Below are 14,802 nucleotides of genomic sequence, written 5' to 3' on the forward strand. Positions count from 1 at the left end.
CTGCATGGGAAAGAAAAAAGTTTGACTGCATGAAACCACGAATGAACAACATGTGAGACTCCCAACTCTCTTCGTTGCTAGCTCCTTCCCTGTTGCGCAAGAGGTGAAGCTAAAGTCAGCAGACTACACTTGTTTGGCATAATCTTGATATGCATGTAGTATAAGTAGAGGTGTGCTAATATTCGAACTTTCAATTATTTTTTGAATAATGTTTGCAATTCAATTTGCACCGGAAGTTTACTATGCGAACTTCCCACAGACAAACAACAGTCAACGTCCGACTAACAGTGGCCCCTTCAAATTTTTTTATATGCTTTACCTCATCACACTTTTGCACTGCTGCAAGGCTGTGTTGAATCAGGAAAATGCTGTGGTTGCAACATAGAAATGCACGACGTCGTTACAATGACCCCTTCATATATTAGTATGCTTCACCACATTACACACTGGTATGGTGGCTAAGCTGCTTTTAGGCCTCCGCTATGGTTGTACACAGATTGACTCGGGAAAGCGCTGGTTCGAACCTACGCGGCAGAAGTGGGCATTTCAATTAATGCCATTTCAGACCAGAAAGACCATAAAAATCGGACGAAGATTTCAACATCCGAAATTTCAGACGTTCTTAAGGCCTACAAGACATAAATGCAACTTAAAAATTCAAAGGAAACATGCCTTTGTCTGCCAAATCAGATTAGTCTCCACAGAAGTTCAAAGAGAAAGATAGGGTGAGGAAATAACATCGTTGCCTTTCATGTGCAAAGTGTTGTTGGCAACACATTTGTTGCACAAAATCGTGTACAAAAATACAATTCGGCCTCTCCATTGCCTCATTCTCGGTAAGATAACTATGAAACACCACACCGCCAGCGCGTTATCGACCTAGCCAAAAGAAACATTTCATGTTCTTATCTCATAAGAATGTGCTTAGGAATCCTCTGCAAACTTTTTCTGTATTTTTACTACAGAACATTCAAAAACTATTAAATATAAATATCCTATTTGATTTGCAGACTCACTTTGCATTCAAAATTTTGATATTAGCACAACTAGCTGTAACTATAAGTACAATAAAATTAGTTATTTTTGAATTAGACTAAAAAAATTCAAGTTTGAGTGCACCTTTAAATCCTAGAAAAACCTGTGACAGTGCTGGAAAGTCCTTGAATATTCTTAAATTTTTCCCTTCGAAATCTGTACCAACCCTGAATCAAGATAGTGTTGCGTTATTTTATTTGGAAGAATTAAATACTGGGACAGTCATCCCCTTTTGTAGGACCAATGGCCTGTAAACTTCTTAACATATAAAGGTTCTTATAGTAAACAGGATGTGACAATAGCTGAGTTTTTCAGGGTTCCTTAAACAATTTGATAACGAAAAAATGCAGCTAATAAATATAAACCGATATGGTGCTACTGGAAGTGATGAATGCTGATAACAATGTTTGGCTCAGTTAAAGTTAATGCTATAAAAACATTCGAACATTTTTGAACAAGTACTTGTGCACAGCATTCAGTAGGCCATTTGAACTGTTTCCTAATACTTGTGTCCAAGTGCTGAATAATTAGAGTAAACCTATAAAATCGAAAAGTATTTGGTCAACTGGTGCTGTAACTGTCCTTGTGATGAGACAAGAGGTCATTAGGTAAAACAGGGTGCATGTGAGCTGAGGCCCAACAAGGACAACTACAAAAGCACATATCTACTGAGCTACTACTTTCACAGCCTCAAGTAACTTCTGTTATACATATGATTCTATTGTATTGCATATTAAAACAATGTTGTGTAGTGTAAATTAACAAAAGAGAGGAATTGATTAAGGGCCTTGTCTTTTGCTGGACACAACCTGATGAAGCAGAGGAAGACACAGGGGGCATTATTTGTAGTTTTTGATGTGTAATAATTATAGGATAAAGTAACTTGATGCAGACAAAAAATAAACTTGTGGCTGGTGAAAAACAACCTCAGGCGGAGGGTCTTGGCTCCAGCAGGTTTGACACCCTTAGGGAGTATGCAAGGGTTTCATTGGTCAGTGTCCTACTTAAAAGTAAAATTTTCATAGTGGATGATGCCATTGAGGCAAATGTTCCATGTTTGCTATTCCGACAAAAAGTGGCACTAACTAATACTGACAGCGTGATGCACAAATGTCCAAGAAAGTGGACAGGGGAACCGCTGACAGCCTAGCACAACTGGTACAGCAATGCACACATAATGTGAAGGCCTCACCAGTGGCAAGTTGCTTTTTCATATTTTCTGTTTTTTCTTTATCTCGTAGTTACTACACAATTAAAAAATACAAATAGCACCTCCTTCGCTTTCCTGGCTTTATTTTCTATTGGCTTGATAGTGCAGTACTACAAAGACATTTTACGTGGCCAGCCAAGTCACTCTAACCTCCAAATTTACATTCAAGTTGTTCTTTTCCATGCTCGCTACAGCATTTGTCAATTGAGCCTCATTTATTATGACATTTCTTTTGCTTGCAATATTTCATATTGTGTTGGTATGGTGTGCACATGTGCAGTCAGAAAACCGTAGCAAAAGTGACATACAGTGACAAGAAGTGATGACAGTAGTGAGTGCATCTCAGAGTCATCATCCTGAAGTTCACGAAGATGGGTGACTAATGTGTGGTTTTGGCGAACAGCTCGGCGGTAGGCACCTGAGAGGGCACTATGGTCACTCCTTAGCCATCCCACTTCTTCTTCCAGCTGTACCAGTTGCTGTTTCAGCTCCTGCCGTTCTTGTTCAGCCAGCTGTGCAGTTAGAAAAAAGGAAATGTGTGCTTTGTGTTCAAACAGTACATAAATTTTACTATGACGGAGAATGCAGACACAAAGGTGTAAGGTGTTTACTGTCACAAAATCCAACAATGTGGAGAAAAGATGTGCCATTTGGCCTTTCAGTACTACATGTACAAATGTGATTGAAAAACAAAACATTAAAATGCCAAACATATTACTCGTGCTGAGATATATGCTGATTTATCTGAATTTCAAACTGAAGAAGTTAGCATTTTTTAAGCACAACATTCATTAAACAAAAATTGCATGCACTTATGCAAAGTAAACAATCTATGGATTTTCTCTGTTAATCACATAACCATCATCAGCTTATCTGTTCAAAAAGCTCAAAATAGTTTCTTCAGGCTAAGCATGCACTCAACATTCAACATGCTCTTGCAGTTATTGTTATACTAAAGATTGTATTACTTAAAACCATCACTATGATAAGGATTTGGCTCGTAAAGCACACACGATGAGTATTAGTAAAATGTGAGACGAAATGCTTTGCTGTTCTAAATGTTCCTGCCTCCAAATGAATTTCGCCTAACATTGATGATCAATATTAAAGTACTGCCCCAAATTTCAGGACTTTTACTAAAAAACATGCTTCGAGTATAATAGATATTGCAATTTGTTATACATGTCATGTTCATTTCTTCTTTTAAAGGGCCAGTCAACAGGCTCTAACTTTCTTTTACAACCCCCAAACAAGCTCGGCAATTCGCATAGTAGACCACAGCGATCACCTTTTCTGAATATTGCATAGCTACGCGCCACGCAGAGCCTCCATTTCGAAAAAACAATTTCCGCGGTCCTTTCCTATGCCTGACCAATGCCCCTTCCACATGCAGTGATGCCAACTCGGCAACATGACGCTGCACGCCGCTCATCGATTGGTCTAAACCAGGTCTCAACAAAAAGTAGTCAACTCAAGGACAGTTCCTGTTCCCACCCACAGCTACAACAGAGCTATTCAATCATACGAGTTGCAAAATTCCCCATAGGCTCCATGTATTGAAATCCGGACATGTCACTGGCCCAGTTTTTGGGAGTGAGCAGATTGTCGTGCCACCTGTTGATCAGCACACCCACTATTAAATGCATTATTTGTGTTTTGTGTTGCTGCTCCCACATGGCGCAATAGTCTTCTCCGAAAAAAATAGAACTCCTAAAAAATCGGGCCAACTTTATGTCCAGGTTTTGGAATGCAGTTTTGCTGCAAATCGTTGTCGGCTGCAAATAGAGCGGCTGGGCTGCGGAGAAGCATCGGCACCGGGTAAACAGTAAACAACTAGGCATCGCAGCAAGCGGAAGTGCGTTGCGACTGATCGAGTTTGCCAATGACGTCAATTGCTGACGTCTTGTCACACTCAGGGGTGGAGGCGGGCTTCCGTTTGTTGCAGCAGCTTTGGGAGCAGGAATAATATGATTTTGGAGCAGCTTTGGAGCAACTATGAAGCACCAAAAGGTGTGTTGTGTAGCCCCAAAATTTAGTTTTGAAGCGGATTTCTCGGGTCACACATCAATGTTAATTAGAATTTTGCACTTTCTGGTAAGTGGGTGATTCCACGTAAGATTGAACAAAGCATGGCTGGTCAACCTCTCAAATTTCTTCCCAAAATTTTATATATTGTTGCTTCATCAGTAGAAAGAAGAAATCCACAATTGGTTTTGCTGTAAAAATGTAAAATTTTTTGAAATACAATATATCAATAATGACGGAGAGGTGGAATGCCACGCTTACCTGCTCTGCTGCTTTTTTTTAATTTGGCAACGAACACAAAACATATTGAATCTATGTGTCTCAAATTTGTTTGGCTACATATAGGCGTACTGGGGCTTACGTTAAAGTATATTTTGATTGTCTGCGTAATGTAGATTTTGTATTGAAAATTCTCAAAATTGACCTAAAAACATTTTTCTGGCTAGTTTGCAGGCCTTTATTTCACAAAGAGCCTATGGCAGAGCGGTGAAAATTCCGCATAATTTTTTCAACATGCTTAATTATAAAACTGCCAAAGCTTATATTAATAGCACTTTTCAATAAAAGGTATAATCACGCTAACTTCAAGAAAAGCGCATGCAAGGGAAACTTCTGACGACGATTTTAAAAAAAAACAAGTTTTCATAATTTTTAAACTTTCTCCACTTGCTCTACTACACATCAGTTTTCACAATCAATAAAAACATGTTGCATTATATGGTTTTGCTTGCAGTTACGGCCCGTCAAAAAATGTGCAGGGTTCGGGATCCCGAACACTGCACAGCTGGTTTCAAACAGCATTTTTTATGGCTCAAAACCAGCTTTTTCGAAAGCAAGTAGCCAGTGAAAATGCATCCAGTGCAAGTCCCTTATATGGGCTCCACGCTTGCAGTATATTTTCATAAAAAAAACTTCATGTACGAAAGCCAAAATGCTTGTCTAGAGTCGGCTGTGTATAGGAAATTGTTAGGTAACTTCTAAGGCTGTCTGAAGATGCTCTGCGACTTCATAGTCACACTTCTTCTTTCAAGCACACCAGTTTGAACACTTTCAGCTCCTAATCTCATTTCACCTTGTGTTAGTCATTCTTATCAATAAGTTAAGATGCTAAGGGACGCTAAGGATAGAGAATGTCTTCAGAAAGTGTAAAATTTGCAGCGACCCTTACAGTTCTCTTGGAAATGTGAATAATGCCAATGACGTACTGAGATACTGAATGCCGAACCAGCAAGCTCTTCATAGTAAACCTCTAAGCCTTTTGAGCATCCTTCAAGGTGAATCATGTGCAGGGTGGCAATGGGTATGCTCTAATGAACATGACTATTATTTGTGATGCAATAAGACAGAATAGCACCTGCAAACTGCGTGGTACAAGTGTTGAGTCAATTGTGTCGCAGAGCCTTTGTTTAGGTTCAAAATCTTAATGATTGTGACATTGGATATTGTTCTTGCATTTAACGATGGTAGTATCGCATGAGCCAAAATTCTGAAACAGTTAGGGTTGAAGGCTGGCCAAACTACAGTCAAGTTGCTGGAAAATGTTGACCACACTAGATGATACGCTGCGGATATAGCTGCATGAAAACTCACAAGAGAAGCAAGGCAAGCGTTATGAGAGGCCCCAAAGTAAACAATTGACTTTGACAATGATTACAAAGTTTGTAGCTACTAATTAAAATATTTAAACAGTGTTTATGACAAAATGTGCTCACTTTTCAGCCATTTTATAATTTTAAACTCAATTATTTCAGAACCATGTACTTAGGTACAATTATTTCCTATGTATTCTGAAATAATCAGTCGATTATTTTTTCTTGTATTCTACATAAATACATATAGCTACTGAAACAGAATTGATGCACTTCACAGCTTTTGTGTTACAAATTTCCATAGATGCCAATTAGCTCAAAATTTAGGTCCCAGTGGTTAAAAAGTTGCAAAAGTTCTAATATTAGTCAATATTTAATAAATCTCTTTCAGTTAAAAAAGCAAGAAATTTGGAAGAAAATGATGCATGAATTATGTGAATATCCCTTTTAGACATTGAGAAAAACGGTAACTCAAAATGACCAAAAATGCACAGAACATATGGGGCCTACCCAGTGCCCTTAACTGCAGTTGGACTTACTGAGAGCGGAGCAGTGGTGCAGAATACCAGGACGAAACCAATCTTGTCAGAAGTACTTGTTTTATTTAAGCACCAGTTCTATTTAAAAGATTGAAGTTTACTGAGAGTCTGCTGTATTTTGTATGTTCGTACTGACAAACTTTTGTCGGGAAATAAATCAAAACACTTTTACAAGAATATATTGTTATTGTCAACCGGTTTCAAAAGCAGTAGAGAAAACAACCTATGAATGTTCCTATTTGACTATTCTATACGAACAAACACATCTACTCGTTCAACCGTAAGTCGGCAAACTAGCTCATGAGTCAACCCACTCAAACTGAGATTGAAATGCGAGTCTGAGCGAGTAGCCTTTCGGTAAGTTTGAGTCTGAGTGAGTCCAGCTGAGGAAAATTTTAGTGAATCTCAGTGAGTCCAGTTTAGGACAATTTGGGTGAGTATGAGTTCGAGTAAGTCCCCAGGGCAAAATGTATTTTTTAAAAGTACCTGAATAAGTTTCATTTTTTTTTTTGCAGGCCTATGGTACTACTTACACAACGTCAGCATTACTATTGGCCTTATGCCCGCTCATGATCATACGCACACCTACTAACACATAATTTAATGCACTAGCATTCATCAGCCAGGTCAATGTTTATTGATTGGAGGCGTGAGTTGTGGAGGATAGGAAGGAGAGTAGGTGCCATGAGCTCCCTCCTGCAAATTCTTTCTCGGGAAGCATCTCGTGTGAGTAATTTATTTCATTATAAAGGACCTTACTGGATTGCAGCCTACAGATGTGTCATATTTGAAGGTACAAAAAGCGACAAGTAGAGCACCAATTACTCAATATACTGTTGTCAAAGAGCATAGACACCATGGTTGAGAAAGTTAATCGTACACTAACGGACTCACGAGTCGGCTCCCTAAGACTCTCTCTCTCAGATCGAGCAGGCAGTATGAGTCAGACTGAGTCTTAGTGAGTTCGGCAGAGAAAAATGGCAGTAAGTCTGAGTCCCAATGAGTCCGGTTGAAAAAAAAAAAGCCCTCCGAGTGGGTCCAGTCAAGGACAACTTGGTGAGTCTAAGTCTCAGTGAATCCCAAGGGCAAAATGTGAGCAGTTTTGCAGCCACTCCAAGCGTTGTGAATGCTCGCACCGGCAATGCTAAATGTATTTCATGGGTGAATCTGAGTGAGCTCCACATTTTTTGCTGACCTATGCATTCAACCTGCGGTTTTTGTCATTTTCAGCTTGTAACACAAAATGCCCACATAGCATACAAAATCTAGATATTTAGCTTTTTAGAAATGTGCAAGCAGTACACTGTCTTTCCTCACTAATTGAGCAATATATATTGCAACTTTTATGAACATTACCATTAGGTGAGATATTTGAGCTACCAGGCATATCTAATGTAATAAATAAAGGATGTTACTTGTTTTTAACTATCAACACCCAGCCAAAGCTCTTGAAGACAAGTTTTTGCATGAATTTTTGTGTGTTGTCATTTTTGCTTATATAATACTTTTTTAAAAAGGCTAGGACATTTTTTCAGGCTTTCAAACATTTTCGTCAAATCTCTTTTTTTTTGTCATGTTTCATCATGGCTTCAAAATTTTCATAAATTTTAAGTGACTGCATTGTGCACATGGCACATTATCTTGGCTGCAATGCTGTACGATAACTGAAATAACTCAAAATGCTGTAAATCATTGAACTTGAAAATAAGCTTTTAAAGTAAAATCAATCAGAAATATCTAAGCATTGCACAGCTGATCATTGTGGTACAAGAATCACTTCGCACAGGCAATACACTGTCACAATGAGCATCCTCTAGTCACTTAAGTATTCTGCAAGCTACAATTCTGCCCTGAATGTTTGGTCATGTATAGAGACCAAATTATAGGCAAATGTCTATATTGTTTCTTGCGTTCCTATCGTGCCATTTTGATATAAGAGCATTAATTAGAGGCTAAGAGCTATTACAGTGCTTTTATAATGCCTATAAATGCCTATCTTTGACGTTTGTGCTTAAATTCCCATAGGTGCCTATAAATTACTATTTTCAACATCAGTGCTTACAAGAACGCTATTTAACGTCAAATTTTCCTATCGAGTGCAGTTGGAGACTGGTATTCATGTTAAAAGGCAAAATTGAACTTTCGGAACTCTATGGGGTGCAGCCTTTATTTCATCTCATAAGTTCCTTTCAGTACTCTCAAGGCTACAAGGCCTCTTAGCCCATAAAAAGGCTGATTAGCCTCCCTCTGCACATGCATTCATCTGCTTCGCGTCGTTTGCTTGGCATCTCCCTGGCATCTGCTCACATGCGCAGGGAACAGGAGGTGTTTCCGTTCAGCAGCAGGACGATGAAAAACGAATGCGAAATTATAGAGTATAGATAAAAAATTGACCACCCGGTTTTTCTTTTGTTTTTCATATACTTCTTAAAAGGCATTTCACTAGGTCAAATGAGAAATTTTACTTAGACCCTGGAAGTTGTTGCGTGCCAAACGAAAAGCTTTGCACCACTGTCATTTTTGAATTGATTGATTACAAGTCACGAAATCACGAAGAAAGAAAGTGAGCTTGAAACCTCTGCCACTAGCCCACGGTAGACTTCGCAAGTGAAATTCCTTCCTTGCCCTCTTCAATATCGTAGCGAAATTTGGAGCCGGAATATCACACGGCGCAGATACATCAACACGTAAAGGGCACGTAAAGTTACATTCACATGACATGCCCATGCCAGGTTCTGCACTCAAGCAGTGCTGTGTCATTTCGACAGTCTCTGTATTGTACTGCCTGTTTCTGTTGGATAGATCTCTCCATGCGCGCATGTTTTCATAGGCTGGCATGGATCATGTATCCTTACCACAATACACAGCATCGCACAGCTAAGACTGCTCCAAGGGACGGTGCACCAAACACACTCCAAGCGTTGTGAATGCTCGCACCGGCATGATACGAGAACGACAAGAGCACCAATGTAAATGAAATGGAGGCAGCTTAGTCTCGCATCACCACCGATTCAAAGTTAAAAAAATAATTTGCATAGATTCCATTTGTCTGTTTTAATATTTTTGTCAATCTTCATACTTCTATTCAGGCAATAAATAGCACAAATTACAGATGTCACCTTGAATAATTCTCGCAGAGTCGCTAACTACTTTGACAAATGCAGGACCATTCTATAGCTGTGTACATCACCTCCAAAATGCTAGGCGCGCACCCGTGAGTTGAAGGTCAAGTGCCATTCAGTCTGACATTTCACTTCTTTCCGGGGTGCGTAGCACTGTAAATCTTTGCAAATGAGATCGTGAGCACCCAGTGCATGCATTCTTTTTGCCTGCTCAAAATTCTCAATCCTAATGAAGAACCTTTTAAAGTGTTCACAGACAAAAAGAGAAATTAATCCTGTGCTTGTTACAGCAAGAAATACGAAGGAAGGAGACCTTTTGGCCTGGCAGCGCTTTAACTACTTGCTCCTGTGTTGCCCTTCTGAGCCGTGCCAAAAAGAAAGACATCCAAGAACATGCTTGTTCGGTGGTGGACCCTTAACTCGCCACTCAGGACTAGAAAAGGAGAGACCGTATTTTGCAATACCTGCGCAAAAAAAAAAGAAATGTCTGGCAATGCTAAACCATTGGCCCCTTTGTACCATCATAAACTAAAACATTCTTGTTTGCTTTCCTGTCGCATACACAGATCCCACACATATTTCTTCGAAAATTTGAATTTTGTCAGAGTTTATTGTGCTGAAATAGAGGTGTTGTACGTCGGAAAAGGTTCAGACGCAGCTTGGCGAAAGGTGCTTTATGAGGCAGGCCTGCCTACCGGCGAGCGGCGTGCACGAGCTACTACTACAGCCACCGATCATCATCGTCTTCTTCAGTAACAGTAGAGCGTCCGTCATTCAGATTCATTACAATTACTCCCCGCAAAATAACAAGCCATCCTAGCGACCTATGGACAAGTAAACACGGGAGGGTCGTAGCTGTGCTTAAGTCTCAACACTTGGACAATTTCCTGGTCATGACGACGTTGGTCAGAAGATAGTTCCAGTAGCTTGATGAGGTAATTCACCAGTGAGGTTTTTTGTAGTATACGATATGAGCCATGATACTTGGGGACCAACTTGATAGAAAGGCCAGGTGTAGCCGAAGGGACATGCAGCCAGACGAGTGAACCTGCCTCGTAGGAAGTAGTGGTAATTGATGCATCATGGTGGTGCTTTTGGCGTCCTTGGTCTTGAGTTGTGAATGATCTTGCCAGTTGGCGGCATTCTTCAGCATATGTAGTGGCTTGAGACAGAGTCGTGAACTCTGAGGAGTCAGGTCTGTACGAAAGAATGGTGTCTATAGTGCAAGAAGGTTCGCGTTCATAAAGGAGGAAAAAAGGAGAGAACCCAGTAGTGCTTTGAATGGCGGTATTATAGGCAAATGTGATAAATAGGAGCACTCGATCCCAATTGAAGTGGTCTCACGAGATGTACAAAGACAGCATGTCACCGAGGGTGTGGTTGAAGAGCTCTGTCATTCTATTGGTCTGGGTATGATAGGCACTTGTAGTGCAGTGAACGATGTGGCACTCACGCAGCAATGCTGTGATGACGTCTGACAAGAATACGCGACCACGTGGAACAAATTTCGGATCGCAGATGACGTGGAATCACGAGTAACCACTGACGTCCACTGGGTGCGTAGTTGCATCGGTACAGCACGCCGTCGCGAGTGGTGAAGTGCTCGACTTGCCGACGCAATGTGCGAGTAGGGGGAGAAGCCGTCCGCCCAGACAGATGTCTAGAATCGAAGCAACCTAAGGGTCCTTGCGTTGCTCAGATGGCATGTCGGGGACGATGACGGCAGTGGCATCACAGATGAGACTTTTGCAGCAGGCAGGGTCAGGGGGTAGGGGCGAACGAAAGACGGCGTCTGCGTCCGAATGTTTTCGGTCGAAGCGATAGACTACACGAATATCACATTCTTGAAGACGTAACGCCCATTGGGCGAGGCGACCACTTGGATCTTTCAGTGATGACAACCAGCAGGGGGCATGGTGGTCAGTCACGACATCAAAAGGATGACCGTACACGTAAAGTCGAAATTTCTTTATCACCCAAATAATGGTCAGGCATTCCTTTTCAGTGACGGAATAGTTGGTTTCGGCTATGCTAAGAGTTCAGCTTGCATAGGCAACCACGTACTCTTGGAAGCCGTCTGTCTGCTTTGCAAGAATAGCGCCAAGCGCGACACCACTAGCGTCGGTGTGGATCTTTGTGGGTGCCGATGGGTCGTAGTGTCGCAGAATAGGCGGCGACGTGAGGAGGCGGCGCAGTTCATTGAAAAAATCCTCACAGGTGGCAGACCAGGCCGAAAGGTCCCTAGAGCCGGCGAGGAGCTTGGTCAAAGGAGCGATGATCGACGCGAAATCGCGGACGAAGCGCCGGAAGTAGAAGCAAAGGCCCATGAAGTTTCGGAGCTGTTTCATGGTGGTTGGTTTAGAAAACGCTAAAACAGCTGTAAGTTTGGCAGGGTCAGGAAGAATGCCGTCCTTCGAAACCATGTGGCCAAGGATCATAAGCTTTTGAGCGGCGAAATGGCACTTCTTCAGATTCAGTTGCAGCCCCGCGGCGGAGAGACAAGCGAGGACTTTCTCGAGGCGAGTTAAATGGGTTTTGAAATCAGTTGAAAAGACGACAATGTCATTTAAATAACAAAGGCAAACGTTCCATTTGAGGCCTCGAAGGAGAGCGTCTGTCATTTGCTCGAAAGTAGCTGGTGCGTTGCAGAGGCCGAAGGGCATGACTGCGAATTCGTACAGCCCGTCGGGCATGATGAGAGCTGTTTTTTCGCGATCCGCCTCTGCCATGGGTACCTGCCAGTATCCAGAGCGCAGATCTAAAGAAGAAAAAAATTCGGCTTTCTGTAGGCAGTCCAAGCCATTGTCAATGCATGGCAGCGGATAGACATCCTTGCGCGCGATTCGGTTGAGACGTCGGTAGTCCACGGAAAACCTGATGGATCCGTCCTTTTTATTCACCAGCACAACTGGAGAGGCCCAGGGACTGCGTGACGGTTCGATTATGCCACGTTTCAGCATATCGTCGACCTGTTCTTGATGACACAGCATTCGGCAGTTGACATACGATATGGATGCTGTCGTAATGGTGTCTTTTGACCGGTATCTATACGGTGAACAAGAGATGACGCTCGACCTAAGGAAGGCCGATTGTGGTCAAAGGAGGCTCGAAAACGCTGGAGGAGCTTGATCAGCTGTTCCTGCTGCCCAGGCGTGAGGTGGCAATCAATGGACTTGATGATTGATTTGTGGGGTTTAACGTCCCAAAACCACCATTTGATTATGAGAGACGCCGTAGTCGAGGGCTCCGGAAATTTTGACCACCTGGGGTTCTTTAACGTGCACCCAAATCTGAGTACATGGGCCCACAACATTTCCGCCTCCATCGGAAATGCAGCCGCCACAGCTGGGATTTGATCCCGCGACCTGTGGGTCAGCAGCCGAGTACCTTAGCCACTAGACCACCGTGGCGGGGCATCAATGGACTTGCGGAATACATCGATAGGGTTATTGGCGTCAGTTGCGGGTGTAATAGCACAAGTCGATAGAAATGGCTTGTCTGGATACATCGGGTCTTCGAAAGTACAATCTAAGGTCCCGGGGCTCCCCAGACACTCGCCGCGTAGCAGGATGTATGGACAAGCAGAGACGTTGCACACATAAAGTATCGCCGAACCATTGGAAAAGTTGATGACGGCAAACGGGAGGACAATGATTCGGTGGTGCGCACTAGCTATAGATGGTTAGAACAGGAGCGTCGAGTTAGTGGCAGCAGGGGAAAACACAGGCACTAGGACGACGGACAAAGGTGCGATGTGGACATCAGCTTCGGCAAACACTTTCGAGGAACTGTGGTGGTCGATATCAAGGCACGGATTCATCAACGTGAGTTCAGCACGAGCGCAGTCGACGAGGGCCTGATGGGTAGCAAGGAAATCTCATCCTTGTATGACGTCGTAAGATGAATGTGAAAGAACAACAAGGTTGACAGCGTACCAAACATCTTGAATAAGAACACGTGCTATGCACTGAGCGGTAGGCGCGATGAAATGGGAAGTGGCTGTACGCAGAGCAAGATTTGTAAGTGATGTTGTAAGTTTTCTCAAATCGTGACACAGTTTTTCACTAATTACGGACATGACGGCGCCTGTGTCGACAAGTGCACGTACAGCAACACGTTCTACTAGCACATCAATTTCGTTGGACGAACAAAAAGGAGGACTTGGAGAGTTTGACAACGACGCAGTTCTTGCCTTCGGAACAGCGGCTGTCAGTTTTCCTCTCGAGCAGGGCTCGTTCGCCGAAACATCGGAGAGACAGATCGGCGACGGGGCGGTAATGACCGGCGAGAGTCGAGAGGGTGTCGTGTAGACAACGAGTCGGCGATAGGGGAAGATGGTCGCTGTGGATTCTGGGCAGCCTGGTAATTTGCAGAATTCCCACAGTTCGGAGGCTAGAAGTTGCAATGGCGCAGTAGCATGCTATATGTCTCACAAAACCGCATGCAAAACAGATGGGTCGATTATCGAAGGTGCGCTATGGGTTAACGACAGAAGGTGCAGAGGGCGAAGTAGGATGGGGTGCCATTCAGTACAGTAGAGCGTCCGTCATTCAGATTCATAACAGTGCCTATAATTATGATTTTGGGGGCCTGAAACAGTGTTTTGCCTGCCTATTTTTGGCACCTAAAACCCAGTTTTTTAGTGCCTATAAATCCAGCCTCTAGTCATGTATTCTATACAAGGATGGGCTTACCGGAATGTGAAATAACTAAACCATTGCTGCAAAACTACACAGGCAATATGTGCAATGGAAACTGCCAAAAGCAAACCAATATCAGCATCGATTGCAGCCCCTTTTCAGCAGTGGCACTTTAAAAAGAGATGCTACTTGAAAAAAAAAAAAAGTTATTTAATCTGTAGCCTAGATCAACAAAATTTTTGCTGTATATGTAGACTTTTATATTGATTTTAATAATGTAATCAGTTTTATAGTAAGTTGCATAGTTTTTGTCTGGTACCATGACAATGTGTAAAATATAGTTTTTTTAACAAACTTCGACGGCCATTAAACTGTCTTGGTTCTTAGCTATTAATACCTCATATTTCTCCACCATTAACTATAGAATGCAAATAACTAACAAGCAATTGAGTACAAGACATTTTAAGGAACAAGAAGAATTGTATTGTGAGAAGTCTTAGAATGCTCAGCTAATACTAACTGTTTACTTTAGGTTCGTAATAATTATATAGGTGTGTAAAGTTCTAAGGAAGATATTCACATTCTATACATGTTAAGAAATATTTGGGCAAAGTTTCATTTTGATCTGGCTACCAAAAACGT

General features: G+C 42.1%; 1 protein-coding gene across 5 annotated transcripts in view; it reads right to left on the reverse strand.

The window, feature by feature from the left end:
- The window catches only part of LOC119176913 (uncharacterized), a 57,351-nt gene that overhangs the window by 20,527 nt on the left and 22,022 nt on the right, over window positions 1–14,802 (reverse strand). For all 5 annotated transcript variants that reach the window (XR_012887073.1, XR_012887074.1, XR_012887075.1 and 2 more), the window contains one exon: window positions 2,554–2,757. Coding sequence is in view for 2 of the 5 variants with exons in the window: in XM_075878090.1 (XP_075734205.1) it covers window positions 2,554–2,757 (204 nt within the window). In the remaining 3 variants the exon portion in view is untranslated. The remainder of the gene's footprint in view (window positions 1–2,553; window positions 2,758–14,802) is intronic.

The sequence above is a fragment of the Rhipicephalus microplus genome, chromosome X (genome assembly GCF_043290135.1).
Source record: "Rhipicephalus microplus isolate Deutch F79 chromosome X, USDA_Rmic, whole genome shotgun sequence".
Taxonomy (NCBI): Eukaryota; Metazoa; Arthropoda; class Arachnida; order Ixodida; family Ixodidae; genus Rhipicephalus; species Rhipicephalus microplus.